The sequence below is a fragment of the Danaus plexippus genome (genome assembly GCF_018135715.1).
Source record: "Danaus plexippus chromosome 3 unlocalized genomic scaffold, MEX_DaPlex mxdp_30, whole genome shotgun sequence".
NCBI classification, from domain to species: domain Eukaryota; kingdom Metazoa; phylum Arthropoda; class Insecta; order Lepidoptera; family Nymphalidae; genus Danaus; species Danaus plexippus.
The window spans coordinates 734,004-761,994 of NW_026869845.1; the positions used below are offsets into that span (position 1 = coordinate 734,004).

General features: G+C 29.8%; 1 protein-coding gene across 4 annotated transcripts; it reads right to left on the reverse strand.

Moving 5' to 3' along the window:
* Positions 1–33: 33 nt before the first annotated feature.
* Positions 34–26,422, reverse strand: LOC116768245 (diuretic hormone 45). 4 transcript variants are annotated; one of them, XM_032658924.2, is made up of 6 exons: positions 26,309–26,422; positions 13,053–13,097; positions 6,286–6,411; positions 4,634–4,723; positions 1,797–1,983; positions 34–482 (listed from the first exon to the last, which is right to left on the reverse strand). In XM_032658924.2, exons 2-6 carry the CDS (start codon positions 13,053–13,055, stop codon positions 442–444), a joined length of 447 nt encoding a protein of 148 aa, XP_032514815.1. In that variant the 5' UTR covers positions 13,056–13,097; positions 26,309–26,422; the 3' UTR covers positions 34–441. The 4 variants fall into 4 exon arrangements, with proteins under 4 accessions (XP_032514815.1, XP_061382865.1, XP_032514824.1 ...); XM_061526881.1 differs by lacking the exon at positions 26,309–26,422 and adding an exon at positions 16,464–16,794; XM_032658933.2 differs by lacking the exons at positions 34–482; positions 1,797–1,983 and adding exons at positions 2,858–3,152; positions 3,330–3,486.
* Between the last annotated feature and the right edge of the window lie 1,569 nt (positions 26,423–27,991).

Genomic DNA, 27,991 nt, shown 5'->3' on the forward strand with positions numbered 1-27,991 from the left:
GTACATATCTAAATAAATAAAATTAATTTAGATGAATATTTTTTTATAGGGTTTTAATTATTTTATTAGTAATTTTTTTTATAGAAATAAATAACTAAATTAGGTGTAAACATCAAAAACGTAATATTTTGGCACAAAATATTATCTACACTAATTAAGCTTTGATTTTATATATATAATGATAGATATTAATTACGTCGAGCTCATAGGAATTCACTACAAAACAAGCCTACAGATAAAAAAATAAATATAAGGACCGTGACGTATTTCGACAGGGACAGGGAAAATGTTTTAATTATTAAATTAATAGCTTAAAAGTAAAACAACAAAATAATACTGCTCTGTTAAATATTAAATAAACCGTGTAATTGTCAGGTATGTTCTTCTTAGGGTGACTTGTGGTTGTCGCAGTCTATTGGTTGACTTGCGGAACTAAAATCTTTAGTTGTCGTAGCGAAAGGACCCAGAATCTCCCCAAAAACCTGGTAAATAAAACGATTTGTATTATATAAATTGTATTAAACACAATTAAAATACTTTCCAAAAGATCCCCGAGCAATTTACGCTTATTAATTAAGTCGAAATTGCTCTTGAAAAGTTTTTTATTGAAATACAAAAAATACGTATTTTTTTAACTGGACTTTATTGTGAATCAAGAAGTTTTTTACTTGTACTATGATAATTTCTCATTAATTTATTTTTTGTTAAAATAAAAATAAATGTAATATCAATCCTTCATTTCTTATTTTAATCAGCAGTCTTCAAAGATTTGGTGGATGATGTCGAAGCCAGAATTATGCGGGAAGTAAAACCTTTATATGTCATCCATTACCACAGGCCAAGAGCAAACGTAGACAAAAAATTTAACAAGTTATATTATAATTTATAAAGTTTACTATCATTAGAGTTATAAATATTTTATTGGATATATGAATGCAATTATTATCACTAAATATCTCCGAATAGTCGACAATAAGTACTTGATTAATTCTAATTCAATAGTTGTATAGAAATGTCATGAAGTATGACATTTCGTGACAATAGACATTGAGGAATCTTAACAGATGATATATTATATGGCAATGTCATGGTAATGTGTAATGATTTATTGAATTGATTTAATTTTACTTTTTTATTTTGGCTTAACAAAATGGCTCTGTGCACTTCTTCAATGTGTTATACAAAACATACAGTTCAGTAATTCCTTTAAAAAATTGATAAAAAGATTTCGCTTCACGTATTAATTCTATGATATTAAATTCTTTCAAGTGATATATGTTATTAAATTTTTAGGTAATCTGTGTGAATTTGCCAATAAATTGCGTTATTTATTAAATAAAAACACAAACAAAAGATCTAATATCTTATGAGATACCAGATATTAATTATAACGTCATTAAGGTAATATTATAGATTTCGACGAGTGTTCAGATTGGACCTACATTTCCTAAATATTATATAATGATGATGAATTAAGGATGTAATTGTTGTTCTTATCGTATCTGAAGCTATATGGTCGTCTACATTTGCTTCAATGACATCTTATATATAAATGAAGCAAAATTTTCGAATACTACGCGTTTTTTATTATTTCATAACTACATACTCCCGACGTTACGCCTCCTACACAGCAACCGAGATCACGGACAGACGAGATGAAAAAAAAATTAGAACTAATAAAATACGCGTAGTATATGTGAAAATCTCAGTTTTATTTAAATGAATACACGCTAAAATTTTAGTTATCGTTATGGCTTCTTTTACATTATACATTGAATCTCAATTTCGATAGTCACCTCGTTTGCCAACGTTCTGTAGGAAGACTCTATTGGCGACGGCCTGTCGTTGGTTGGCTTCACGCATCTGTTTACGAGCCACTTCCAGCAGGAGTCGCTGACGGAGCACCTCCATGGGGTTGTTGATAGACAGCGACGGCATCTTGCGCTTCGGTCTAGAACGACCCTCGCGAAGATCCGGATATCTCTGAGAGAAGAAAACGCAAAACTTAAATAAATTTTTCAACGAAATTCTATATTTAAATCTTAATTTAAAATTATATTAAAACAGCTAATTATAATCCATATCTGTGCTCACGTTTTAGTTTCATTTGCATAATGCTAGCGACGTATGTGTTCGCATATTTTAGGTCTGTGTAATCCTCTTAGTTTTTTTTTTTCTTTTACCATACTAATAGCGTCGAGCGGACTTTAGTTTTCGTGAATCTTATTCTGTTAATCGTCTCCGTCTTGATAGAAAATCACAAATGTATGATTCAATAATGAAACCGACAACGATATGGCTAATTAACGGAATGTCGTGTGTGTGTGTGTATGTGTGTATGTGTGTGTGTCGTGTGTACTTTATTCGTTAATTTATGTGGTAAGTCCAGTTAAATACCTACAGCGAGTATGAGATCGTTGTTGGCCGTAACTTTCGTAACCACATATGATACCAATATTTATCTTTATTACAATTGCTTTGTATCAAAACAATCTGCTAATTAAGACGGAGATATTTGTTTGTGTTGGTTAAATCAGTTCGGAATTTACTAAAATATAATCGTTTATTTTAATTAACATTTCATCGAACTCTCATCCAACTTTGAATTTATGGGACGGTAACAAAATAAATTACTAACAAATACCAAAGTCTTCCAATTTAAACTTGAAATAAATCTTGTTTTAAAGTGTTAGGAACAATACTGAGGTACGCCATATGTCTATTTGAATAATACTTTAAATATATATTATTATTATTGTAAAAGGATTACGGGTAAGTACATACATAGTGAAAATCGAGTTTTAATTAAAACAGCCTTTATTTCAATTTCTTAAGTAACATTTCTGGTAATAAATAATAACCTTATGAACTAATTCTTATTAATGACATGAATATCATAAATTTATAGCAACAACTAGCTATTAATAAGAACAATAAGTTTGTTATATTAATAAATTATACAAAGTATAGTAATATTTTAAAATTTAATGAAATATATATATATAAAATTTTATTAGCAGTACTATTCACTATAGAGAAAACAAAATCTTATACAACAGCCATCATAACAATTTTGAGATCGCACCCAACACGTGAGAGAGTTGATTTAATTGTTTTTCAATATTTAACCATTCCCTCGGACGTTCTCCAGCCTGAAATATAAAAAGTAAAATTTGCTACAAGTAAGTCTAGCTGAACATTTAGTAATAACTGTCATGCAATCAATAATATGTGGTAAAAATTTGTTAAGAGAAGAAAGAAAAGGAATTGTCATTACAATAGAACAAAATGGAGTGTATCGCACAGTTTGAATGTGTTATAAATGTTACCACGTTTTCCGATGTTGTTGAGGAAGTTCCTATTGGCCGCGGCGAGTTGAGCGTGGACTTTTCTCTCCTTTTCAAGGTTCAGTTTTTCACGGAGCAGCGACATGGGCAGGTCGATGGACAACATCGGCATACGACGCTTAGCGCGTTCCGATTTACCCTTTACGGGTTCAATAATTTAATAAACATATTAATAGTCATCATCGTGACATTCGAACGTTTCTTTATAATGGGGTAGAATGAAATGTAAAAGTTATTTTTAATGTTTTATTTCGTAACAATGTGAGATTAACAATTAATTAAATTATAAAGCACTCGCAGATCACGGGCGACCGTCTTCTATGCAGATATTTCAATTCATCAGTTTGCAATCAGGACTGTTCCACGGATCTATGGAAAAAAAGTATTAAATTTAATTGATTAAGAGTATTTATTTTTAAACATACGATTAAATTTGTATATTCTAACCTCGTTTTCCAACGCAGTTGAGGAAATCTCGGTTGGCGTGAGCTTGTCTCTCGAGATAGTTATTATAAGCCTCCCGTTGTAAGAGTTCCACGGCGGGGTTAACGGACACATACAGGTTGCGCCGGTTACGTAGCATGTGCTCATTACCCGAAACCTTTGTACACCATATATATAACCTTCACATAAAACCTCCATGCATATTTTATTCACCGTACGCTTACAAGCAAAATAGTCCGTCATGTTGTCCGAATGAAAGTTGTGCGCTATGCATTCATTTCCTCTGAACATAAATTCTAGAGTGAAATTTAAAGGAAATGTTTTTGAGTTACAGCCATTATATAATTTTATACTCTATGTTTGCAATATAACGTTTAAATTTGATATCAACAGTATCTAATCATTTGTTAAACTCTGTGACGTAATTATACGAGAGCCTCGTCCTTTACGATGAGATAATTATACGGCGCTAATAAATACAGCGATTGCAAGTAGAAAATCGGAATTGACAACTTCTAGTTTCAAAAGTTAGATACAACTTTACACAAATTCTGAGAAAGAAGAAACCATTTTTCAAGAATAAATAGCTGTGAATTTCTATTTGAATAATCTACTCCTCTTAGTGCATATTTACATAGACTTGGAAAGCGTGCAGAATAGTTTGTTAAAAAAATGTATTCATAATATAAAGATTCAACGAATGAGTATGATAATTTGCGATAATTCCCGTGACGAAACTTTTCGTTTTGCAAAAGTTCCGTTATTTATAATGATAAATGGCGTGTTTGATTTTATTACATTCAATGTAATTGTAATTTCGATTCTCGCTAAAACTATATTACCTGCGTGTCTCTCGGTACTTCAGCCAACAGGTAAACCCACGGTGCGCTGGCATAGCGGCCGCCCATAGGTGACGCGTAGGCTACACTTTCCTAAAAAATATATATATATTTTATCCGTGCACTTTAACACAAAACTTAAAGCGGTGATCGTCTTTTTAAAGTGTAGTTGAGAACTTTGTACTGAAACTCAAGTTTTGTGGGTAGAATTCTAAAACAGTTCCGTAACTAGCTCTGAGTGAAGAACTTTAATTAACCTTTCTTCTAGTCAAGTTCCGCCATACATGAAAGATATTTTTAAGGGACGCCAATAGTCTGCGGATCCGCGCCTGTTAAGTTATTTTGTAACAAAATTAATTATTCCCCACTATTCGAATGGATAAGAATTGTTTGAAATCTTAAGAGTATTTAATAATCTGATGAAGGAGCCCCTACACCGAAATATTTTTCAATGTCTAAATGAAACAAATCTCAATGCACAGAATTACTATAGATGTGTTGTGTATTTACCAACCGTATTTGATTGTTAAAAACATCAAGTCATTCTGCTTCACATACATAACTATGGCCTAGTTTTTCGATACCATAACCAATCGCGTCTCTTATTCCAATCGGATCAATATTATATATTGTAAAATTCTTACAAATAGACAGGATATAGAAATGTAAAGGTTGTTAGTAAATTAAATATAATTTGCAAAGTACGAAGTTCTTAACGAAATTGGTCTCATTAAACTTCAATGACATATAATGTTTTATTCTTCAAATAAATATTTATTAATCAAACGATAACGTAAACGAATGATAACATTTTGTCTTGAACATATTTTATGGGACCAATAATACATTTCTAGACGTCAATTCGTCTTTTACTCTATACCTAGATTGTACAGGCTTTTCACTGAGTTGAACGGACGGGAAAAATGTAATGAGTTGATGTCAAATACATTGTATATATTATATTTCTGTAACACATAACACAATTTGATATTTATGAAGTCACAGATCGAAGTAATTAATAGAATGGTTACACCGAACCCTTGTCTATCGGAGTATGGAACTTGGAATCACACGATAACTTTGACAAATGATTTGGGTTGACTGCTACATGAGATTATAAGACGATAACTATTATATTATAAAAATTTACGTTTGCGATATAAATGGCTTCAGAACAGTTCAGTAAAAATACTGGATAACTTCAGCTGGTGGCAGTTATGTTCGAAGATAGTGGTTGTGAAAAAGAATCGGTAATGGCTGAAGAAAATCCTTATGTAAATAAGATAAAGCGATGATCGTAAAAATTTCACGTTTCCCTCATAATGTTAGCACTTCAAATGCATAAAGTGACAACATTTAGTCAAATAAACATACTTAATACAAAATATTCAAAATGGTTCTTTATATGAAATATCTATGGACTAAACATTTTATTAACATTAATATGAATGCGAAATAAATATTTGAATTTATATTATATGTAGTCATATTTACACAGTACTATATAAAATAATTTAAAATTGACAGATCTTTATATTTATAACATACAAACATTTAAATACGAATTATATAATTTAAGACGCCGTTTTCCTAGTTCGTTTCATCATAAGTAAGATTTAGGATATTATTATATATACATATAATTTGTTACTCACATCATCTGGTAGGGACGAATCAAGTTGTGCCCAGTCGATGGGCTGCGCGAGGCCGTTGGTAGATGGTACCGTCTCTGACCAAACGCTGCCCGCCATCATCAGAGCACACCAGACAGCACACCACATCTGGTCATAAGGATAATGCTTGCATACAAATATTTTTAACATATCATACTTATTTGATTACTCTAAAGATAAGAACAGACATGTTGAATACCGATATTAAAAGCTTGAGATTTAGAATAGACTTATTTTTTTTCAGATTCTATTCTTTAATTTTCAGTACTTTTTTTATACTCTCTAAAAAGGTAACTCAATTTATTACCAGAAAACAGATCTATGTATGTCAATACAGTCACGTTTTACCTACAACCTACATAATCTACATTAAATGTCGTATTTCTACCTCACTGAACGAAATCGGGTTCACAACTAAATAATATCTAATGGTAAATTAATCGTAACGAAGCGAGTATCAACACATGTCTAGTTCTCATGCTCATGAGAGGAGCTAAGTGAGTACTTCTTTCGAGGTTTCCTTATGAACTGTTTGCTCAGGACTGAGTATACTCGGTTTGTTTACGAGTCTCTCCTTTGTAACACAATGAAAAAACACAGCAATTTTACATTGTTCACTTTTGTTAATAGTGTCTTTATTATTTCGGTCACTAACATTATGAAATACATAAAACCCACCCTTTGCTTCATGTAAATTAATAATCGAGATTCTAAATAAGCTTTTACTGTATTATTTAGTCCACACTGTATTAATTTTAATTATGCTTTTATTTAAATTTGTATAATAAAAGAGAGAGAATACAACTGCGAATATTATTATGATGGTAAAATTATTGCGAACAAACTTTCCGAAATGAATAGATTAACATAATGCAAACACTTAATTTAGAGGGCTGCAGTTAAAGAAGCAAACGGTCACTGCAATGTTGTCCCAGCAGTGCAAACGACAATCTTAAACATTAATATAAAATGTTTAAATTAAAATCACGAAAATAAAACAATTAGGAACTAGACGGATCATAAGTTACGTTGTCGTTGATAATAGATTGCATTAAGTATAAATATATCTATTACATTTTTAATTATAATCATTACATTATAAATAAACATACATACCATTCCAATACATGAATTCGTTTATTTTATTTACATTGTAAATATTATAATGTTGTATCGACGTAATATTTTGGCCTAACATCAATCAACCATTAGATAATACTTGTCTGACGTTCGGAAGACAGGTGGCAGTCATGGAACAAGGCTCATAAATTTATGAAAGTTATATGAACTCGATATGACGTGATTGAATATAGTCTTATTTGTGCTTTTAAATTCTCCAGACGACTCAGCGTCTCTCTCTTGATGTCTATAAATAGAGAAACAATTCCACGTAGCTAAAGAATTCGTCTTGTTGTATCGTGCTTTCAATAAAATACAGAGCCTTTTTTAATTAGATATAATATATACTATTCCGAAAAATATTTATATGTCGCTGGCTCGTCGAAACGAAGTTCCTTTATAGAAAAAGGATTTCAGTATTTAAATTATGAATCGAAATCTCCACACCGAAAAATCGTTTATGAATATAAGAGTAATCGTATTGACCTATATTTTTTAATGTAAAACGAGATGAACTAGTTATAGACGATCTGTACACTAAATTTATAGTTAATTTTGAAAACCCGAGAACGTGTTGTTATATTTTGATTCAAAGTTAAACTGTATCGTGTTCTGTGCAATTGACAATTTATATCACAAACCTCATTATTACCAATCCAGATTTATTCAAATAAAAATCGCATTTGCTTTTTAGTTTTATAGAAAAAAGAGTAAAACCAATTGATTTAATAGAGATGATTCGCTCTAAATATAATTTTTCTTTTTTAAGAGTTAGCCTTACATATTATGGTAAAGTTTATCCTTATTTAAATGGTTTTGAGAGTGAAAGTTAGTTAAATGCAACAGAAACTGAATGCATCTCGCATTTCCACTTTGACTGTAGGGAAACCTTGAGCACATTACAACAATACGCTTTATGACGTGACACATGTTTTAGAATAACGCTCTTAACAACTGCCTCTTAAAACTCCATAACTAAAATAAGTTAAATTTGGGTATTCATCATCAATCTATGGAAAATAATTCGTTTAACTTTATACTTATTTTAATTTTAGAAGCTGTTGATTTACGTAAGTATACAACCAAACAAAAATTTAATGCGTTGCTGACGTTATAAACATATACAGTAAATTTACCATAAAATAAATTATATTTGAAATATGATATTGTATTATCTATTAATTCGTTAACATTTGCTTTCTTGTTCACGTATTGCTTTGTACATATACGAATATGTGTCTTAATATATCAACAATTAGATTCCTTATGACTTATACCATCAAATTCTTCCATAGATTTTCAAATCAAGTCTTATGAAAGTCGATCATAAAACTCATTACTCTTGAATTGAATTTTCGCACTTTTAATTACGACCTTAAATATTGTAATCAAAGCAATAAGGTTATTAACGAGATAACTTCGTGGTGTAAATAAAAAAAAATTCAAACGGCTGCCAAAACGTGTTTTAATATATAACAACAATAAAAAAACGTGTTAAAGCTTTCACGGCCGAACTCAGGCTTCAGTCAACGACTATGATTTTACTGAAATATTTGTACGGTTTTATTTATTTATTGATCAAACTAATAATATTTTATATATTTTCTTTAACATAAACGTTAGCAAATACATGAAAGGCAAAGGAGAGAATTATAATACATTGTTAACAAAAATTAAAGCATCCGATCCATCATCAGCTTTTATTGTCTATGATCGTCTGAAACTTTGCATTGATTGATTGTTTGTTATATTGAATATTAACAATGAATGTTCAAATAATCAAAAGGGTCTATATTGTTTGAAAAATCCGACAAAATCTGTTCAGGTAGCTGAAAATATACAATACACCGTTTTTCTACCCAAAAACAAAGTACTTTACATGTGTTAGAATCCTTTTCTTACAAAATTTTCTTATCATATAACTTCTGTATCCCTAAATGGATACTACGTTAAATATACATATGAACATAAATTTTCCACAAGTCAAAGATAAAAGCGTAATCCTCCTAAAATATAGCTTACGTTGCTTGGACTGAGATATATATATGTTTTTTGTTACTCTATATTTATAAACTCACATGAACATTTTTGCACGGTAAGCAACAAGTGAACCACAACTTGAGCAACAAGTATCACATAAAAGAGACTTCGGAAATAGACTAATATTGATGAGATTTCACGGAGGGCAGCCACTAGGCCTTATTACCTGGATTTAAAGCTACAAATATATGAGTCACTAAGGTATTTTTATTTACAGTGTATTTAATTTGACATCGATTAAACCTGTTATCGATATCTAAAAGTAGTAACATTGTGTGTCAGTAATCATTCTATCGATAAGCTTATACCCGGATCTCTAACCAAACTCATTCCTAACTACGAATCTATATTGCATCATATCTCTCGATATTGTAACATCGCTTGATACATTTTAGATAGCCACGTTTCTATTGAACCAGATCTCGATGAGATTAAGTTCTGCTCTCTTGTATTTGTATTCACTGATGTACTTTAAAATTGATTATGAAATATGAAAATCATTTCTCTTCATTCTGTTATAACGTTGAGTTAAATATAGTTCACGACAAGTAAGAAATGAGCAAAATGATACATTCGAATTCTCATTATGCTCCAGTCTGTTAGTAGACGAATTTTCATTTCCTACAATATTTATCTTTTCTAAATTCATTGTATTTCGAACTTCTACAGCAAACTCCTTTAATTTATTACGCCCTGTTGGGGAAACGTTAACAAATTATACATTATTTAAATTAAATGCGAATATATCTGTTTTGTATTATTAAATTTTTGGTTGTAGTAAATCTAATGCAATTCTATAATATTAGTATGATTAGGAACATTATTATCTTTAAAAAAAAAAACTATTTTTTCGGACTTACTACGCGAAAAATATTTTTTTTTAAATGACTCGCGAAAGTTTTAGATCACATTATTATCTTTACTTAAACTGAAGACCTGGAGTTTGTGTGAGTTATTTAAGATAAATATATTTTTAAATGAAGCAAAGAAATATGGGTCTTTGAATGGGCACTTTCTTTTATTGTATTGACAATGAAAATATCGTTCGACACTTATTTTAAAATCTTTATTATAAAGCCCTGTTCCTGACCTAGAGGTCATGTCAAAATGTCAAATTGTTCGAAATCCGCTGAGCCGTTTAGAGAGATAAAACCAAACAATTTGCAGGACATTTAAGAGAAAACATTTAAGCAAAAGACGCCTCAACATATTTCAGATAAGTTAAAAGATAAACACAATAAGGTTAGGATAAGATAGATTACTTTTTGCGAATTACGTCTCGGAAACTCCACACAAATAAGGAGGGTTTTAATATAAATGTATAGCAATATTTAAAAAATACTTAAAAAATAAAAAAATTTGGAGGCACCAATTGTTGCCAGTAATCGGGTTTAAAATTTCAACGATTCCATTCCCTTTGAAGAATAATAGAAATCTAACAAATTTATTATCCTATGATAATCGCAAATTACGTTCTCGTGATTCAACTTCATTTCATTGTTGCTCCTTTGAGCTATTGTATCTGAAGACATCGTAAACCACTCTTTTTAGAATAGATAATATTTCGGATTAAAACATTGCAGAGCAAGTAAATTTCGCCTAAACATTATTCACAGACGTTTTCTATCACTGAGTTAAATGTACTTACTTTTAGATCACTACGACGGTTACATGATTAAAAATGATTGTTTCTAACGCACACCATAATATAATATCCTGTCAATGGTTATCATTGTCACAAGTGAAATTTTTATTTATGATATTATTAACAGTGTCATTTCTCGTTAAAGTTTGACAAACGCAGTATAGTACAATGAAAAAATGGAGATGCATCTGGAAGAACGACCGTTGCGTTTACACGTTGCGATTTACACCAAGCAACACTGAAGCTGAACTATTTTATCTCAACAGCACTCGGACTGACAACCATGTATAGTAGTAGAGTATAAAAGGTAACATTGTCGTTAAAGGGTTCAGATCATGACGTTCTTCGCGTCATCCTTAACATAACCTTCTGAAGCTTGTGTGGACAAATATAAACTATTACATTAACTACAAGACAGTTTTTTTCTTGGACGTAAAACTTTCAAGCATTCGATAATAGTTTGAGGAGTTGAGGCCATATTAAAGATATAAGTGTGACGAATGCTAAAAACTTGAACACAAATATTGAGACCAAAAATTTGTTTTAGTAATGTAATAGATGAGACAACACATCTGATAATTAAGTCAGATTCTAAGCAAATTTATGTCCAGCTACAATGAAGCATACAGGTAGTAAGTAGTATAACATTTTAATTTTCTTATACAATATCTATTTAAATAAAAAGTTATGTATGTATAAATTTGTGTGACTCAAAGACATTTTTATTACAATAAACAAATTATATTGATTTATACATATTGTAATTTATCCAGAGGTTTAGATTCATATTTGTACTGAAATATATCGTGTGCCTCAAATCTGTCGCGTCCTCCCTGGTCTTAACGCTCACATATCGCGGCTGGTGAACAGCTTTAGCGTGAGGACTTTAGTACTCTTTTGAGTCCACATTAAAACTGTCATATAAAGCCTTTGATCCGTTTACATCCGTTGTACCGAAACGCACTGTCCTCGGGCGATCACTATGTGACTCTGTATTTAAATGCATTAGCTGTGATTCGCAACTCCGTCGAGGCAATTGTTCCTTTACTTTATAACAGCAATAGATGTCTTGTGTTTTTATTAATTATAATAACAGAGATTTTATATAGTTTGGTGTACTTAACAAGATTTTTCATTTTCACAATACAAAAGACACTTAATTTTTTTTCTTACCTTGATTAAATGTTGTGTGGAATGTAAAAAAAAAAAAAACAAAAGAAAAATAATATTTATGCCGTGATTAATAATTTGTAGAATATAATTTTACGTGCTTCGTTTTATTTGTTTAACGATGTTTTAATTAGGCGCCATTATTGTAAATTGTGGTTAATGTATATATCCTCCTTTCATCCCTTCATGGCAGGATGGACACAATCAGAGCCTCACTAACGTTCTATAATATTAATTTTAATACCTAGCTTGGCATTAAACTCAATTATTGGATAGCGAATGATGCGAGAGCTGCAATGTATGGCATATTTTTTAGATTAATTCTTCAGACGATGTGACGTATTTATATATGTTACGCTTTTATTGATCATCAAAGATTACACATGTAGAGGAATTAATACAAAAATAAACTGTGACTGCAGAAAACACAAAGTTATAAATATAGATTGTAAGTTCCAATTAATGTGTTAAACCTAGTCTAGTAATGATTGCTTTTAAATTATTTTTTATATTATTTCTGAATAAAAATTTAAAGCAATAAAAAATTATGAATAGTTAATATACATATATAACTGACATTTTTAAATATTCCTATAACATACAAGGTTTTTATACTGAATGAAAAATTTAAGTGTAAATTCCTCCAAAATATATTACGAAGCTGAGAATATAGCGTCTCGTCTCTTTAAATTCAATTCCATGTTAATGATGAAGGCTTTTGACTAACGCGATATGCTTTTACAAGAGTGATATGCATACTTAGTCCTAGACTCACCATTTTAGTTAGATATTGTGTTGTTGGAGAAAGAAAAGGAAATATCTGTAACAAAAAAATTTCATATTGATTTATATTCTATTATCGAACAGATAATAATGTTTTCAGTGACACATAAAGACTCGTAACACAGATTTAAAAAGATAATATCAATTCGTCTTATTGTTTACAAAAATTATAATTATATATAAACCTATGCTATCTAAGCCACAGTTCAATATGGACTTTTATAAAAAAGTCTTAGGAGTATATCATACGTCAACATATCATGGGCAACTTTATTGACTGAAGTTTTGAGGGGAAGTTTTCGGATGTAGATAACTTGATAACTGAATTTTATACACGAAAACGTTATTCATATAAAATTTACAACAATATTAAATGCTATAGTAAATGTAATTTCGGGTATTATGACGTGCTCGGCAAAGGAAATGATTGATATGACCCAATTCAGACTGGCTGGTGCTTCGTCGTATCTGGAACACCTGCACAACATACACTTTTATATCTTCCGTTATACGGACCTGAAAATTTTGCATTTTTATATTAAATATTCATTAATGAATATGGAGGCTCTTTGTTCTTTTCCGACGTCCGTCCATGTTACATAACAGTATCAAAATTTTTTCAAAAAATATACTCATTTATATGTCGAATCCAATAGATATAGGGACAAATTCCTGTCTTTCTTTCTTAATAAAATATATTTAATAGTAATCAGATAAAATGCCTTAATGTTAAAATCTTAAACCTACTTCAGTCACCATACCACTTTAATATTTTCAATATGCAGTGAATCACTTGTTTTACACATAAATAACTAGAGATATATTGATCAGGGTAACGGTATAAAAACAATTAATTGCGCACCAAATAATAAACCACTCAGGTTAACAGAATAGCTCTCAATCAAAGGGACGCTTTTATAGTCCAGACCGTGTATGACCAGTACAATAATACGGTCAAACGTCTAGTGGTTTAGTGTGAGATTGAATCTGCGATTGACTTGACAGTCATCGATAATTACACCTGTCACATCTCAATTGCCTCGACCGCAACCAACTTATTATATTGTACAATGTACACAACCAACCAACTATCACAAAGTTGGATTGTATGCAAATTTTTCATCCTCAGTTTACAAGTGAATCCAACGCCTTACCGATCCCGTAAGCGAAAACTTTATATGACTTTTTTTTTTTTTGTAAAATCGTATTTTACGACTCTTTATATGCTACGAGTGTGTAAGCTATTATTATCAAAACATGATCCAAAGATAATTTTGGTCTAGTGTTCATATAATCGATTTGATTTCAAAGCAATTATTGAAACAATGTGCACAAAATTAGTTATGTTCAGCATAACATTGTCAATCTATCGTTAACCTTGTTGCTGTGTGTTTAATCACATAATTATTGAATGTACGTGCCTTGATTTTAACACGACTTTAAAAAGGGGTAATACAAGCCAGCCTACATTGTGTCTTCAAGAAATTTTATATCTCTGTAATGTTTAGATTAGCGATTAAGGTGCGTAAAACAGGCATTCTGAATTTAAGTCGCACGAAAATCCTAAAAGATGTCGAAGTTAAACGTATTATATAGGCAATCAAAATGCTACGTTTATGAAAGCTTCGTTTTGGCGGAAAATTTAAGTTAGAGAACCAATTATTCTGTTGAAAATGATTATTCTAAAATCAAAATTTAATCTTAATTTATATATAACTATTGACCCACAAATACATAGTGGATAAGACAGATATTGAATATTAATTAGGCGACGTATGAAGACGTCACGCATACAATGACATTTTATATAACCAATATATAATTTAATCAAATATTAATCATTCGCTAACAGTATATGTATAGTTATATCTAACAGAGATTTTGACCGAAAATACTTCTGGCGTGACGTATAATATATAAAACAAGAAAAGAATAAATCCAAAAAAGGAACAAATTTGTTTCATCTTTACGCCCTAACTTTTAATCCAATTGTCACAACAAAACCGTAAAAAGTTTTCAAAGGGATCATTTGTCATAACAAGTTCAATATTTACATTTATAAAGATAAAAAGTTAAAAATTAAATGTATTACCAAAAACCTACTCCGAAGTCGCTTGTACATTCATACATAGAATAGATTTCACTACTGCTTTTGGAATCAGTTAATGAAATTTGCATGGAACCTGATTAATCAGAACAGAAAATTAACACGAGAGACTTCACACTTCACAGACGATGACATTGCTGAATGGATTCCATACATTTAGCAATTACCCCGCTATCTTGAACAACTCCTACAATAAATTACAATCCTAAATTAATACCCGTGAGAATATTAAGAATATAAGTTATAATATTATTTCATGAACTAATCTTATTAAGCAACAATTTTATTAATTCAACCATCAAAGACATGCTTCTGGAACGTCCAAAATATGACGAGAATTTCATGCCTCAATTTCTGTTTAATTGAAAATTATCTTGTCAATCTGGTGAAAAAGGATTGTGTAAGGCTGATTAAATTAAATATTTAAAGCGACGATAATATACAACAATTCGTATGACGACACGTCTGGTAATGACTTTTGATTATTTTTGAGATATCAACAAACGAGGACATAGATTATATTTATTGCTTCTTTTATTTTGAACCACTCAGGTTGTCTTTTATTCGCGTCATATTGTCTGAGTTTTTGCGGAAAGGCAGGTTTTTATTTAGTCTGTTGAGGATGACAGTTCAGTAGAATGTTCTGGAAACGACGTCAGAAACAAGTCATTTTATCTTATAAATTAAAAATATATTTCACGTTCTATATTAAATGTTGTTCATTGTATATAAATAATTTAAAATTAGAATTCAATATTATTCAAGTAATAAAACAGAGTTGATTCGAACCAAATTTATTACCGCAGGTGCTAAACGTTTGAGTAATTAATACTCAATTCATCACTAAGATGAAAAAAAAAATTCCATAACTCTTAATGACTCGGACTTTTAAATTCTTGATCGTGAACTCCAAGCTTATACTGAACATTTATTGAGTTACATGATTACATTTATTTAAAAAAATATTATTCCTTATGAAGCTATAACACTCATAAAAATTAAATTCTTCTCTATATTATTTTTGGAATAAAGACAATTGAAGATGAAAGTGCTGTCGTTTCGAAGTCATTTCAATGAGATAAGTGCTTTTCAAAAATATCTTAATGTAAGCCAAATCCCGATTTAGATCCCTGGAGAACGATCGCAACTATTAAAGTTATAAAACTCTTTTCAATGTTGCCGATAAAAACTATATGAATGTGTGAATAGTGCGTTTAATGTCAAACATAAAAGACGATATATTTTATTATTAAAATAAGAAAAAAAAACCAATTGCATTAATGAAAAATAGCGTACCTATATTGTGTTATTTGTTGAAGGAGTATGTACAACCGGCAGTCAAGGCGAGTCTGATAAAATTCAGCAAATTTCAATATTCACTGGTTTTGTATTCAGCTTTGTGCTATAAATCAGACGGTGAATTGATTAACTAGTGATGACTCTGCATCTGTCGTGATTAATGTTTGATACGAAACACTATTAAAGGTACTCGAACACTCCTTGAACTAACAATACCTTTAATTCTTACTGTAAAATTACATATTTTCTTCATATATTTTTATAACTTGTTGATATAAAATAAAATTTAATCTTGCATAGAAACTATAAAAACACGCATCTTAAATGTTCTGTTCTAAATATCCACCTATGTACAAACCGTAACGTGGACACCACAATCATTTCTATGATAATTTTATTGTACTATGAAAAGAGGGTAAAAGTTCAAAATAATGGACACTACGGCATCTCAAACCGACGGTCACACGAAGGACGAAAGTCGTAACAATAAAGGATATAACCACAATGCACTCATTTGTATAATTTTTCCATTTGGTAACATAAAACTAGAGTGTTATCATGGCGGAAACAATCGAGCTCAACACGTTTTAATAATATTTTTAAATGTCACTCATAATAAAACACTTACATCCATAAGTGTTTGCTCAGTTAATTACACATGCTTTAACTTTGACAAGTTATTTATTCGCTACGACATATGTAGGTATATATATGTTTTTCTGTGACACAATATTTAAGATTTACGGTGAAGTATAAAACTTTATCAATTCGTTCAATAAATAAAAAAACATGACTTTGGCATAATATTTAATGGTTCCAATGTGAAGGAAGCCGCAGCATAAATAAAAAAAAGATTTGTCAATTCAGAGTTGATCATATACGTCTATACTTGTATGTTCCGGTCTCCCCGCTGGTGATAAAATTGACTTCTCACAAATAAATAGCTTCGTTACTTTCTTTGCTTTGATTCGTTCGCTAACATGTTTAACGTGTATAATAATTGCAATCCATTACTGATATATATAACTAAATAATGACACTATCATATGATTCAGAATTAATAATATTCTTTTTATTTTATGACCAAGAGCTATGTGTGGAAATTTTATGACAGGAGCATATTGAGCGGAGCATTCAAAAGCGATCGCTTCATACACTTATCCATCCAAAACCAATCTATTCAGAAACTAAATGATCATTGATCATTTTTATTATATCCATGACGAACTCAAACGAATCAGAAATTAATTTCATAAATAATATATTGAAATTGAAGAAAAATATTACTTAAAAGCATGAAAAAAGTTTGCGACTCTGGAAGAATTTCACGTTTCAAAACACAGGAAAAGCGAAGAGAGATTCCAACAATATTGAAAATACTTTTGCCGCGGAATGCCTTGCCAACATCCAACACCAAAACCAGATATCTAGATTTGTAAACGATTCACATCCAGAAGTTATCGGAAGACTCGATCCAACTTTTGGACTACGAAGCCCAAGCTTTGATCGGAGTTCGTCAGAGAATGGTTTGCTTCCTCTACTTAAAATTAATATCGGCGAGTTGTTTTGCAATAGTTCGATAAATTTATATCCGATCTATATAAATTATTATTGAACAGATTGATTTTAAATAAGCAACTTATATAATTTTTAACTATTTAAAAGCTATATTTGTTTTGTCACTTTATGTTACGGTTCAATGAGAAACACTAACAATATCTCTTATTTATCAGAATTGAAAATTATATTTTTACTTCGATAAATCACAGAACGAACGAGTGAAGAGTTTAAATTAAATTATGACCTTTTTTACTAACAATTTCTTTTTTTTTTTTTTTTCATAATTTCAAATGACGCTTAAAGTTAATCTAAAGAAAACTGCTTGAGATTAAAACGACGGTCGTGATTAATAAGTCGAGCTTATTAAAATCTTTCAAAATGATTCCATAATTAATTCAATTTATATCGAATAATTTTCTTTCTTTATTATCTAATATCCATCCACTTCATTTAAATACACATTACATTATTTTGATTCATAAAAGATTTGGTCTACACCAAAATATAAATTACGCAAATTGTTTCCATTATCATAAGTATTTTTCCATAGACCTTGTTTTTATCTTTGACGGTGAAGTCGAAACACCTTTTATGTCAGAAATATATTAAATGACTAGACGTAAACGAAATATTTAATTTTAAACGAGTGGACTATTATTTTTCAAATATAATAGTAATTTCCACGATACTATCACTTTGTACGTATGCCATTTTAAGCAGTCTGGTTTTTCGAATTGTTTTAGTTTGTTTTCGAAATCCGTGTTATTCCCTGATCTTTCTCATACATTAAGCAATACGCATCTTATTATTGATTTTTTTTATAGTCAAACATTTTCTAAATACCTATACAAACTATAAGAATCATATTTGAGTAAAAGAAATTGTTGCAGATTATATGTATGTGTAGAATTATGTCTCTTATTAATATTTAAAATATGTTTCAACTACGGGAAAAGGTTTCGGATGTAATTCGAACGTAACATTACTTAAATCAAAGACACACAAACATATTAAGCCTAATACGAGAGTCAGCAAAGGCTATCTTTGATCCCTTCTGCTATTTTATTTTGTAAACCACAATATTGGCACGTCTCGATGACTAAAAGTTTAACCGTTTTTTATTTGTTCATTCCTAAACAAATAACAAGATAAGCCGTTCCAGTAAATGGTTCGAAGCAATGCCAACTTGCAGTGAGCGGTTTGGAACGACAAATGACCAAACAGATACCAAAAGCTTAGCCAGGTTTAGCCAAAAACTGTGTCTAAACTCTCTTAAATAATAAACACAATCTAACCCAAGCCTAACGACATTATACTTACGGTTTGAAATTGTTATGTCAATGATGTATTATGGTATATTAACTTAAATATTTTAATAAATTTGATTTGAATAAATAAACTAACGCGGCTTCAAAACATGTTATAAGCGAGAAACCTATCTGAGTAATGTATCCTATTAATGTTATGGAGGCGAAAGTTTTTTTCCGATGGATATGATGGAAAATAGATTATTATACCTTTTTAAGTTCATTAGTATCATAATTACAAATGCTATATAAAGGCATAAGGTCGCCTCTCTCCACTGTTTTAATTGCTTTTTGTAGTCTAGAATATAGAATATTCTATTATATATTATATTCCTTAAACAACCGACAAACAAAAAAAAGGCGGATAAGTGTATCCACTGTGATGTTAATTTGATTCATAATTAATTTACAAAAAGGAAAGTTGAAATGTTATCTAGACCGAAACGCACGCAGATAATATATGACACAGTTCCTACAGTACTAACCCATTTCGGGTCCAAAAAAGTCCACATAGACGAAGCATACGAAGCGACGGCTAATAAAAACAGTCAAACAATACATTCTATGAAACATTTCAGATGTATTCAAGTGAAGAAAAAACTGTTTTCTGCAGACCACCCGTTTCTCATCTGACAGCGGCTGGATTTTTATTGTTATATGAATGAAAAAATGTTCCAAGATTGTATAAGGTTGTATTGAGATGGTTCTATTTCAATCATCCATTACGTATTGAAGTCTGTAACTGATAATAAAGTTCGTAGGACAATCACAACTACTCAGGCTCATATTTATAAAATAAAATACGTCATAAGACACAAGTACAATAGTGAACAAAAAATTATTACTGTATGTCTTTGCTATAGGATGTCAAACAACGAGATTCTTGAACATTTTATTTAGTGCAAGCCTAGTTTGGGTTAATTCTAATTAAAAAAGTTTTAAGTATGAATATCACTTGAAACGTGAAACTTTCGACAATGTCGGGTTTATATGATATTTTTTCCATTGTCACATTGATTTGTGATCAATTAGGATGAAGGTGAAGTTATAAACTAATAAATTTCGCTTTTATTTCGTTGAGATCGAATTATACTTAGTGACATACTCGTATTTTTAAAACCTTCCTATTCCACTTATTAACTAATGCTCATTAGAATAACAAAATACATTATAAGTATTTGAAAAATATATTAAAAACGTTAAATCAACTAACTTTTATATAAAAATATCAAAAGATGAAATATTGCTATTGTTGTTGTTATTTTAAAATAGCCTTTGTTCTTTCACTATCGAGTATTGTTTAGAGGTTCTTGTAAACTAAAAGGGTCCTATAAAACTCGAACAGGAACTGGATTAAGTCAATAAAACTGATTTATTACAGTAAACAGCTATAAATCATAGCCTGCGGCAATAAAGCACATTGCCCGGATCTAGTAGAATGCAAATAAATTGAAGTTAAGGGTTTTTGTTAAATAAAATATGTAATAATATCGTCAATTGTACAAGAAACATACATGATATTATGCAGAAAAAAACCACAATGACAACGCATCAAATAAACTAAATTGGAAGAAATAACAAGTAGAAAACTGAGATAAATGGCATTTCATAACATCCATTCTTTTCGCAACAACTTTTTCTGCCTTTATTATATTTTAGGATGTCCTTAAAGATAACTTAAATGAATGTAAAAAGATGTTTAATGCCAGACCTAAGAGCCGCCATATTTACGGATAATGAGCGTCACAAAGGGGAAGGATTGTGAAAGCAAGATTAGACGTAAGCTATTTGGAGAAAAGCGCTCATTACGATAAAATGTGACATTTTTTTATACAAGATATAGCTTGTGTTTTGCGTCTATATACATAGATATGGTCACAAACTATCGTAGTCGTAAAAAAAATCGTAAATTTTTATGAGACTTAAAATAATATATATATTCATTTTACTTTACTTTCTGTATAAAAATAATCCGTGACGCCAAAATATGTTGGTAATGGAGTTGACGAAAATTACTATTAGCAGATTGTAGACGATGCTTAACTTCGTTCAGATAATTTTATCAGCCCATGACCTGCGGGCATTTTCGTTGGACATCTTACATATATACAAACTAAACAAAATTAAATGGCTAGGCTCTATTATTATGGACTGCTTTATTTTTCTAGATACGGCTACTCCATGGAAATAGAGACGTTTTTAAATAACGATAATTTTTTAATAACATTTGTTTGTGATATGAAATTGTGTGAACAACAATCAAATATTATCAAATACATTATATTTAACCACAAAAACAGATTATAACAACTTTAAAGTCTCGTTTAAAAAATCACGATTCAAATAAATTGAAACAAATAAAACTTTTCTTTCGTTCCCATCTACTTGACATATTGGAAAAATGATACTGAAGTCATAAAGCAATAAAGAGAAATAAAGCACTTTCATAGCAAACACTTTAGTATACTCGAATTAGTTTTAAAAATTATATGGATATATAAAAACTGTTTATGTATCGGAAGCAATAAATCCCGATGACAGCTTTACGCGCCATATACCGTCACATAGCGTCAGCTGCGTTTTTGAATAAGCGCACTTCAAAAACGATCTCATCGTAAACCCATTACACATGTCCCTTATATGTTACTTTTTGGGATAGTTGCACAAGTTAATTTCGTCTATCTTGATTTCTTATTTACCCACAAAACCGATTCTTGAAAGTCTGTTAATTATGAAGTAAAAAGATGTATATTTAAACTTATTAAGAAATATCTTGATCCATTATTTCAAAACATGTAAATCCTATCGGCCTTACAGACGTGAGAAAATATGAATAAGAAAAGCTATTTCCTATTGTATTCCTCGTGGTCCTTTCAAAAATAAATTTTAGCGGAGAACAGCGTATAATATATTTTTAATAATAGATATAGAAAATATTTACATAATCATAAATGGAAAAGGAAAAAAGTCACACGTTAAAATGGAAAAGTCTAAGCATTACCTAACTCGAAGCTACGTTGAAACTTTTGCAATAAGTATCAGTTAACTTAGCCGTTATTTGGCTTGTTTATCATAACAATATATTAAATAGCAGTCTGAGATTTTTAAACAAGAAAGGTGCGGAATGAGTGTTCCTACTGATAGAACGAGCAACGTTAAAAAAACTAGACAATTTTCTCATTTCCAACTATTTAATCCTCTAAACTCAAGTAATTGATTAACCTCGGTCGAACACTTGGCTGCAAATTACTTGAGGGGAAAAAAATTAAGTAACCCTTGGATCGGTATGAATATTTTCCCGACAGTATAACAATGATTTGAAATGTGGCAGAGATTTCCATCTTTCATAAATCTATTTATTAGTAATTTCGATGATATCAGAAGAACGGCTTGAGAAAATTAAGGTTTGATTGTTTTTCTATTCATCAAAGGATGTACTCATGGGCTATAGAACCATTATTAACGTTGATAACGTACAGCAGCCATTGGTAAACAAAATATTTTATGATGTAGCCACACCAAAATGTTTTCTTTTTGAGGATTTATCAACTCTGTTATTGTATCTCTGTTATTGGCACGTCAAAACATTAACTGCAATTTTGTTTTGGTTAAAACTCATTAATGAAACAATAAACTCACATTCCCTTTCACTAAGTCTATTTGAATTTTATGTAACAATAACGACAAAAACAAACACGCTTCAAATAAATTCACCAGCGAACATAATCACTCTCAGTTTTAGTACATCTGTATTTAATGACTACAGATTCCAATAATATTAAATTTAAATCTATTTATTGTGTTACGTAACAATCCAGTGACAATTATTGTATATCAAATTAACTGGATTTTGATTGTCAGTAATTATGGACTATCTTATAGATTCAGATGTCAAGGGACCTGTAACCCTCGGAGTCTGTAAGCCTCATGGGAGTCGCCCAGAATAGTCTTGGGTTTGACACAAACTTGTTTAACATTTATGTAATTTAACCCTTGCTTAACTTGCATCTCGCGACAGTCCGTCCCGAATTATATTCAAATTAAATTTATAATTATTTTTGTAAACGTTTGTATGCAAACAAATAATATAACAAAAAACTATAAATACCAATACAGTATTTGAGAAGTGTTTGTAACGTACATAAATTTCAGCATTCATGAAATTAAACGATAACATATAATTTATAATTTTCATATCATATTAAATTTTCCATTATCATTTCGAATACCGCCGCAGATAGTATTTACAGTAGGTACTGTTGTTAATATTCCATACATTGTCAGAAATCCAACATTGTTTCAAGCCTCATTTACTTATTTGTGCTCAACAAACTTTAACCCCTTGTTTTAGTTTTAATACACACATTTAGCATGACCCCAATTGTAATACAGATGACATTTCAAATAACTCAAAAGGCAGAGAGAGGAATTCGCCAAAGGACTATTTGAAGCGTAAACTGCTAAGTTCTCTATAAAGCGTTAATCATTTCCTTTATCACAGAATGCATTGTGGTTTAAGTATTTTATTAAATGTCTTAGGAATATATTAAGAAAAAAACTCTAAATGTCAGTCACAATTATAGTGCTTTAAAATAAGTACATATATTTTTTTATGAATCGATTAGTCACTCTCAGAATTTTTTAATTACAGAAAACTGTGACCTACAATTAATTTTATAATTTCATTCTGTCAGCTGTCTGTTATAATTCAAATGAATAAAAAATAAAGGCGGTCGACTCGCGTTGTGAGCAAAAACAAATAATGATATATTTTGTATGAAATTATTATTTCAATGTAAACAATCGTGTTTAAATATCTCACAGTCGAAACAAAATTTTCACTATGTTCATTAATTTACAAGGAATGCGAAAATCTTAATTGCATCATGTAAAATGTGTACAAAGAGACGACTTAACGCTAATGCATTTTATATCAACTTGTGACGTTCGAAAAGACATTAAGGTAACACAAGTTTAATGAAATTAAAATCTAACCCGAAAATAAGAAATTAATCGTTTATAATGTATTTTGGGAATTCCAATTTACTAAACTCTAAACGTATGGAAATATGAATTTGGTTTAAAACTTTAATTTTTGTCATAGGACAAACATGATAATAATAATATGGAAATGACTATAGTTAAGTTTCTTACCATAAGTTTGCACTGTCAGACACCAAACGGAGCATGTCTAGTTTTTCATAGATAAATCCATTTTCTTACTAATACTTATTAGGAATATGTATGATGAACTGAAATAGCGCAGTACGCAGTATGATAATACAAATTTGAAGTGAGGGTAACTGTAGCTAAGTTAAATATTTATGATTACAAAATTTTTTTCATTTCCGAGTACATAGAAATTATTTAATTTAATACCTGTTCAAATTTAAAAGCAATAACACATCATTTGATAAAATATATTAAACCGTCATCCACATGTCATAAGCATGATAAAATATATTTTGTGACCAATTAAAAAACTGAAAAAAAAAATAACTGAATACTTAGCAAAAATTAGGAATTTAATATTTATTGGATATACGTAAGAAATATTTAGTCTTATTGAAAGTAGTCTTCTTTTTTTAATGTGTCCTGCTTTGTAATTATTCCACTATCATTATGGAATTAACAGGCTCTACTATTTAATAGCAGATTGAAATAAGTATTAAATGTTTTCCTTTTTTTAATTTTTTTCAATCTTTCCGAGTTTAATAAGCAATTTTTACGACCCTCCCAAATAGACTACAAACTTCGAAAATATTTCGACGAGAGCAATTTTTTTTTTATTTTTAAGTTTTGTTTTGAACTTTTAAGCGTAAAGAAGAACAAAGCATAGACAAAATTGTTTCATTTTTTATGAAAAGTTTAGCGAAACGCTCAATTTGGGTATTAAATAACTTTTTATTTGTTTTATTACAAAAATTTCGGAGGCCGAATTCGATGAAGACTGTTATTTAATGTATTACCTTGACGTTACTTGTTAAATTTAACAAGAAAATCCACAATAGCATCAAAATGAACGCGTATCTAAATATGTTATGTGTCCCCGAATTTGACAAATATATCGAATTTCACAAGGAGTGGCTTTGATTATTGTGATTTTGGTTTCAATTCGATACCATGCATAACTAACGACCCATAGATAAAATAAAATAAAAGGATGTAAAATAGATTAAATATGCACTACGTCGTAAAATATGACCTACCCAAACTTAACTTATAACAGAAAATTTTTAAGAGACTGTTACGTTTTTTTTAATTATCTAAAAGCTTCATTGTAATTATATCTGCAGCGAGTTATTTTATTTGGTTTGAAGTGAATCTTGAAAAGTAAATTTTATTTCAAAATTACTCTTATTGTATTTTCGCATGATCCCGTATAGACAATGAAAATTATATATATGATATACATACATGATTAAAATACATTATCTTATTACCTACTAACTAAAGTCCGTGACGTTATAAACAACTTCCACTACACTTGATTTCCCTTTGAAAACATAAAATTATAACTGAAGACCTAAAAACGAGATATACCTATATTTTATTGTTATAGTAAGTGTATTAACTTTTTCCTACTTATGTTATGGAAAAATGGTCTGTATTAAATTACCTTTTTAATATCCAACAATGAAACCTTCAACAAACGTAACTAGAAAAGTTAACACAAGGGTTACCAATTAGAGATTGAAGTGAGGTAGACGAAAGCCCATTTTAGGTTGAAATACATATTGTAGAAATATTACTAAATAAAATCACATTATGTATTACTAGTTGAATTGTGTTTTAAAAGTTTGAAAACATTTTCTAACTTAACACTCGATATCCGAATAACATTACAAAAAAAAATTAAATGTTGTTTAAGAACGAAAACATTCAACGTTCGTATTATAAATTAAAAAAAAAAAACTAATTGAAAAAAAATAATAGTAACCATATCTTAAACTTGGTGTAATTCAAGTTACTCACCTTGAGAAGGGTAGCGTGTATTACGAATGCACTTTTTAACTTAGAGATCACAGCAGCGACGTACTAGGCGCGTGTGTTATAACTTTTAGGCTGTTGCGGTACGCTTGATCCCGCCAAAGTTGTGAGGTTGTTGGTACTGACTACCGCTTATATCTAAAAAAGCGGGGACCCCGCGCATGCGCTGACACCATTCATGATACAATCTCAATGACTGCCTTCATCATTTTTTATTACGCAATTCGAATATGTATTAAAATATTCTGATATAATTTTAATTGGTCGATGTTTCCGAGGTACACTCAGAAAGGACGCGTGTCAGAGGATTCGTTTCATACACAGGAGGTACAAATATGAAATAAACATTTAATACGTGGATGTCGGTTAATTTTAAATATCGATATTATAACTCGATTATAATGAATTCGTATTAAATATAAATGTCTTTATTAAATACATGTACTTTTTTTAAGACTGGTGTAACTGTCACACAGAAGAAAATACATATAATTCTTTTTAAACATTAAATCTTGTTTAATATAAACATAATTGCTAGTTGTTTAAATAAATTACGCTAACGCTAAAGTGACGAAGTCTTTATTAACTAAAGTCTCTAAGATTGATTTTAAGATGTCACTTCAAAATGTGATCTTCAATTTAAAATGCATCCAGTCACGCTATTACTGTTAGCTTATAGCTAATCGAGTAGAGAGAATATCTCTATTTTACTCGGAATAAAGCATATGAAAATCGATTTAAACACTTTATAGTGTGATAATATGGGTTTAGAAATTCAAAGAAGTAATTGGTGTAAAAAGGACCTAGTCTAAACTTGATTCTTAAATTAAATTGAATTAATGTAATGAAAATTTTTATTTAATAATAATTAATAGAAGAGTATTTATCGTAATGTTTAGTTGACTTCAACTTTTATATTAGTTTAATTTTGCAAATAATATAGAAACTTAAATAAAAGTAATATTTTAGGATTGCTACGTGTTATTTTATTATTTTATAACTACACACTCCCGACGTTTCGGTTACTTTGCAGGAAACGTGATCACGGCAGACGAGATGAAAAATTTTTCATTTTAAAATATGTAATATAATGACGCGTAGTAATCCGAAACTATTGGTTTTATTTAAATGAATACACGCGAAAATCTTGCATGGCATTAAAATAAAAACTGATATAAATTTGTTTCCACATCAGTCAGAAAACAAATCTCATTAAATTAATTCTCTGTCATTGGAAATTTCTTCAAAACGTTAGTCTGATTTTAAAACAGAGCTCACGAAGGAACCATTAGTCTGACGTTTTAAATGATCTCTTACAATTCATATGATTAGAACTTCAACTATCATTATGTACGTCTCTCCGAAGTCTCTTTAGTAGTTAACTTCAATTTATAGCTCTACAACTTAGTTTAATCTAACAGAACTTATCGAAAGTTTGAATTATGATAAAAAAATATCTATAACTATTTGTCTTTATCAAATCAACATCTTTATATGAAAGATTTTGATCTTGCTATAATTATTAATTGGATCTAAATGTATATTAAAATAACCGATAAAAGATTTCTTTCATCTAAAATAAATAATCAATGTTAATACTGAGGTTAAAATTGAATTTGAAATCGCCAATCATGCCATTGATTTTCTGAAAAAATTTTTTTTTTATAA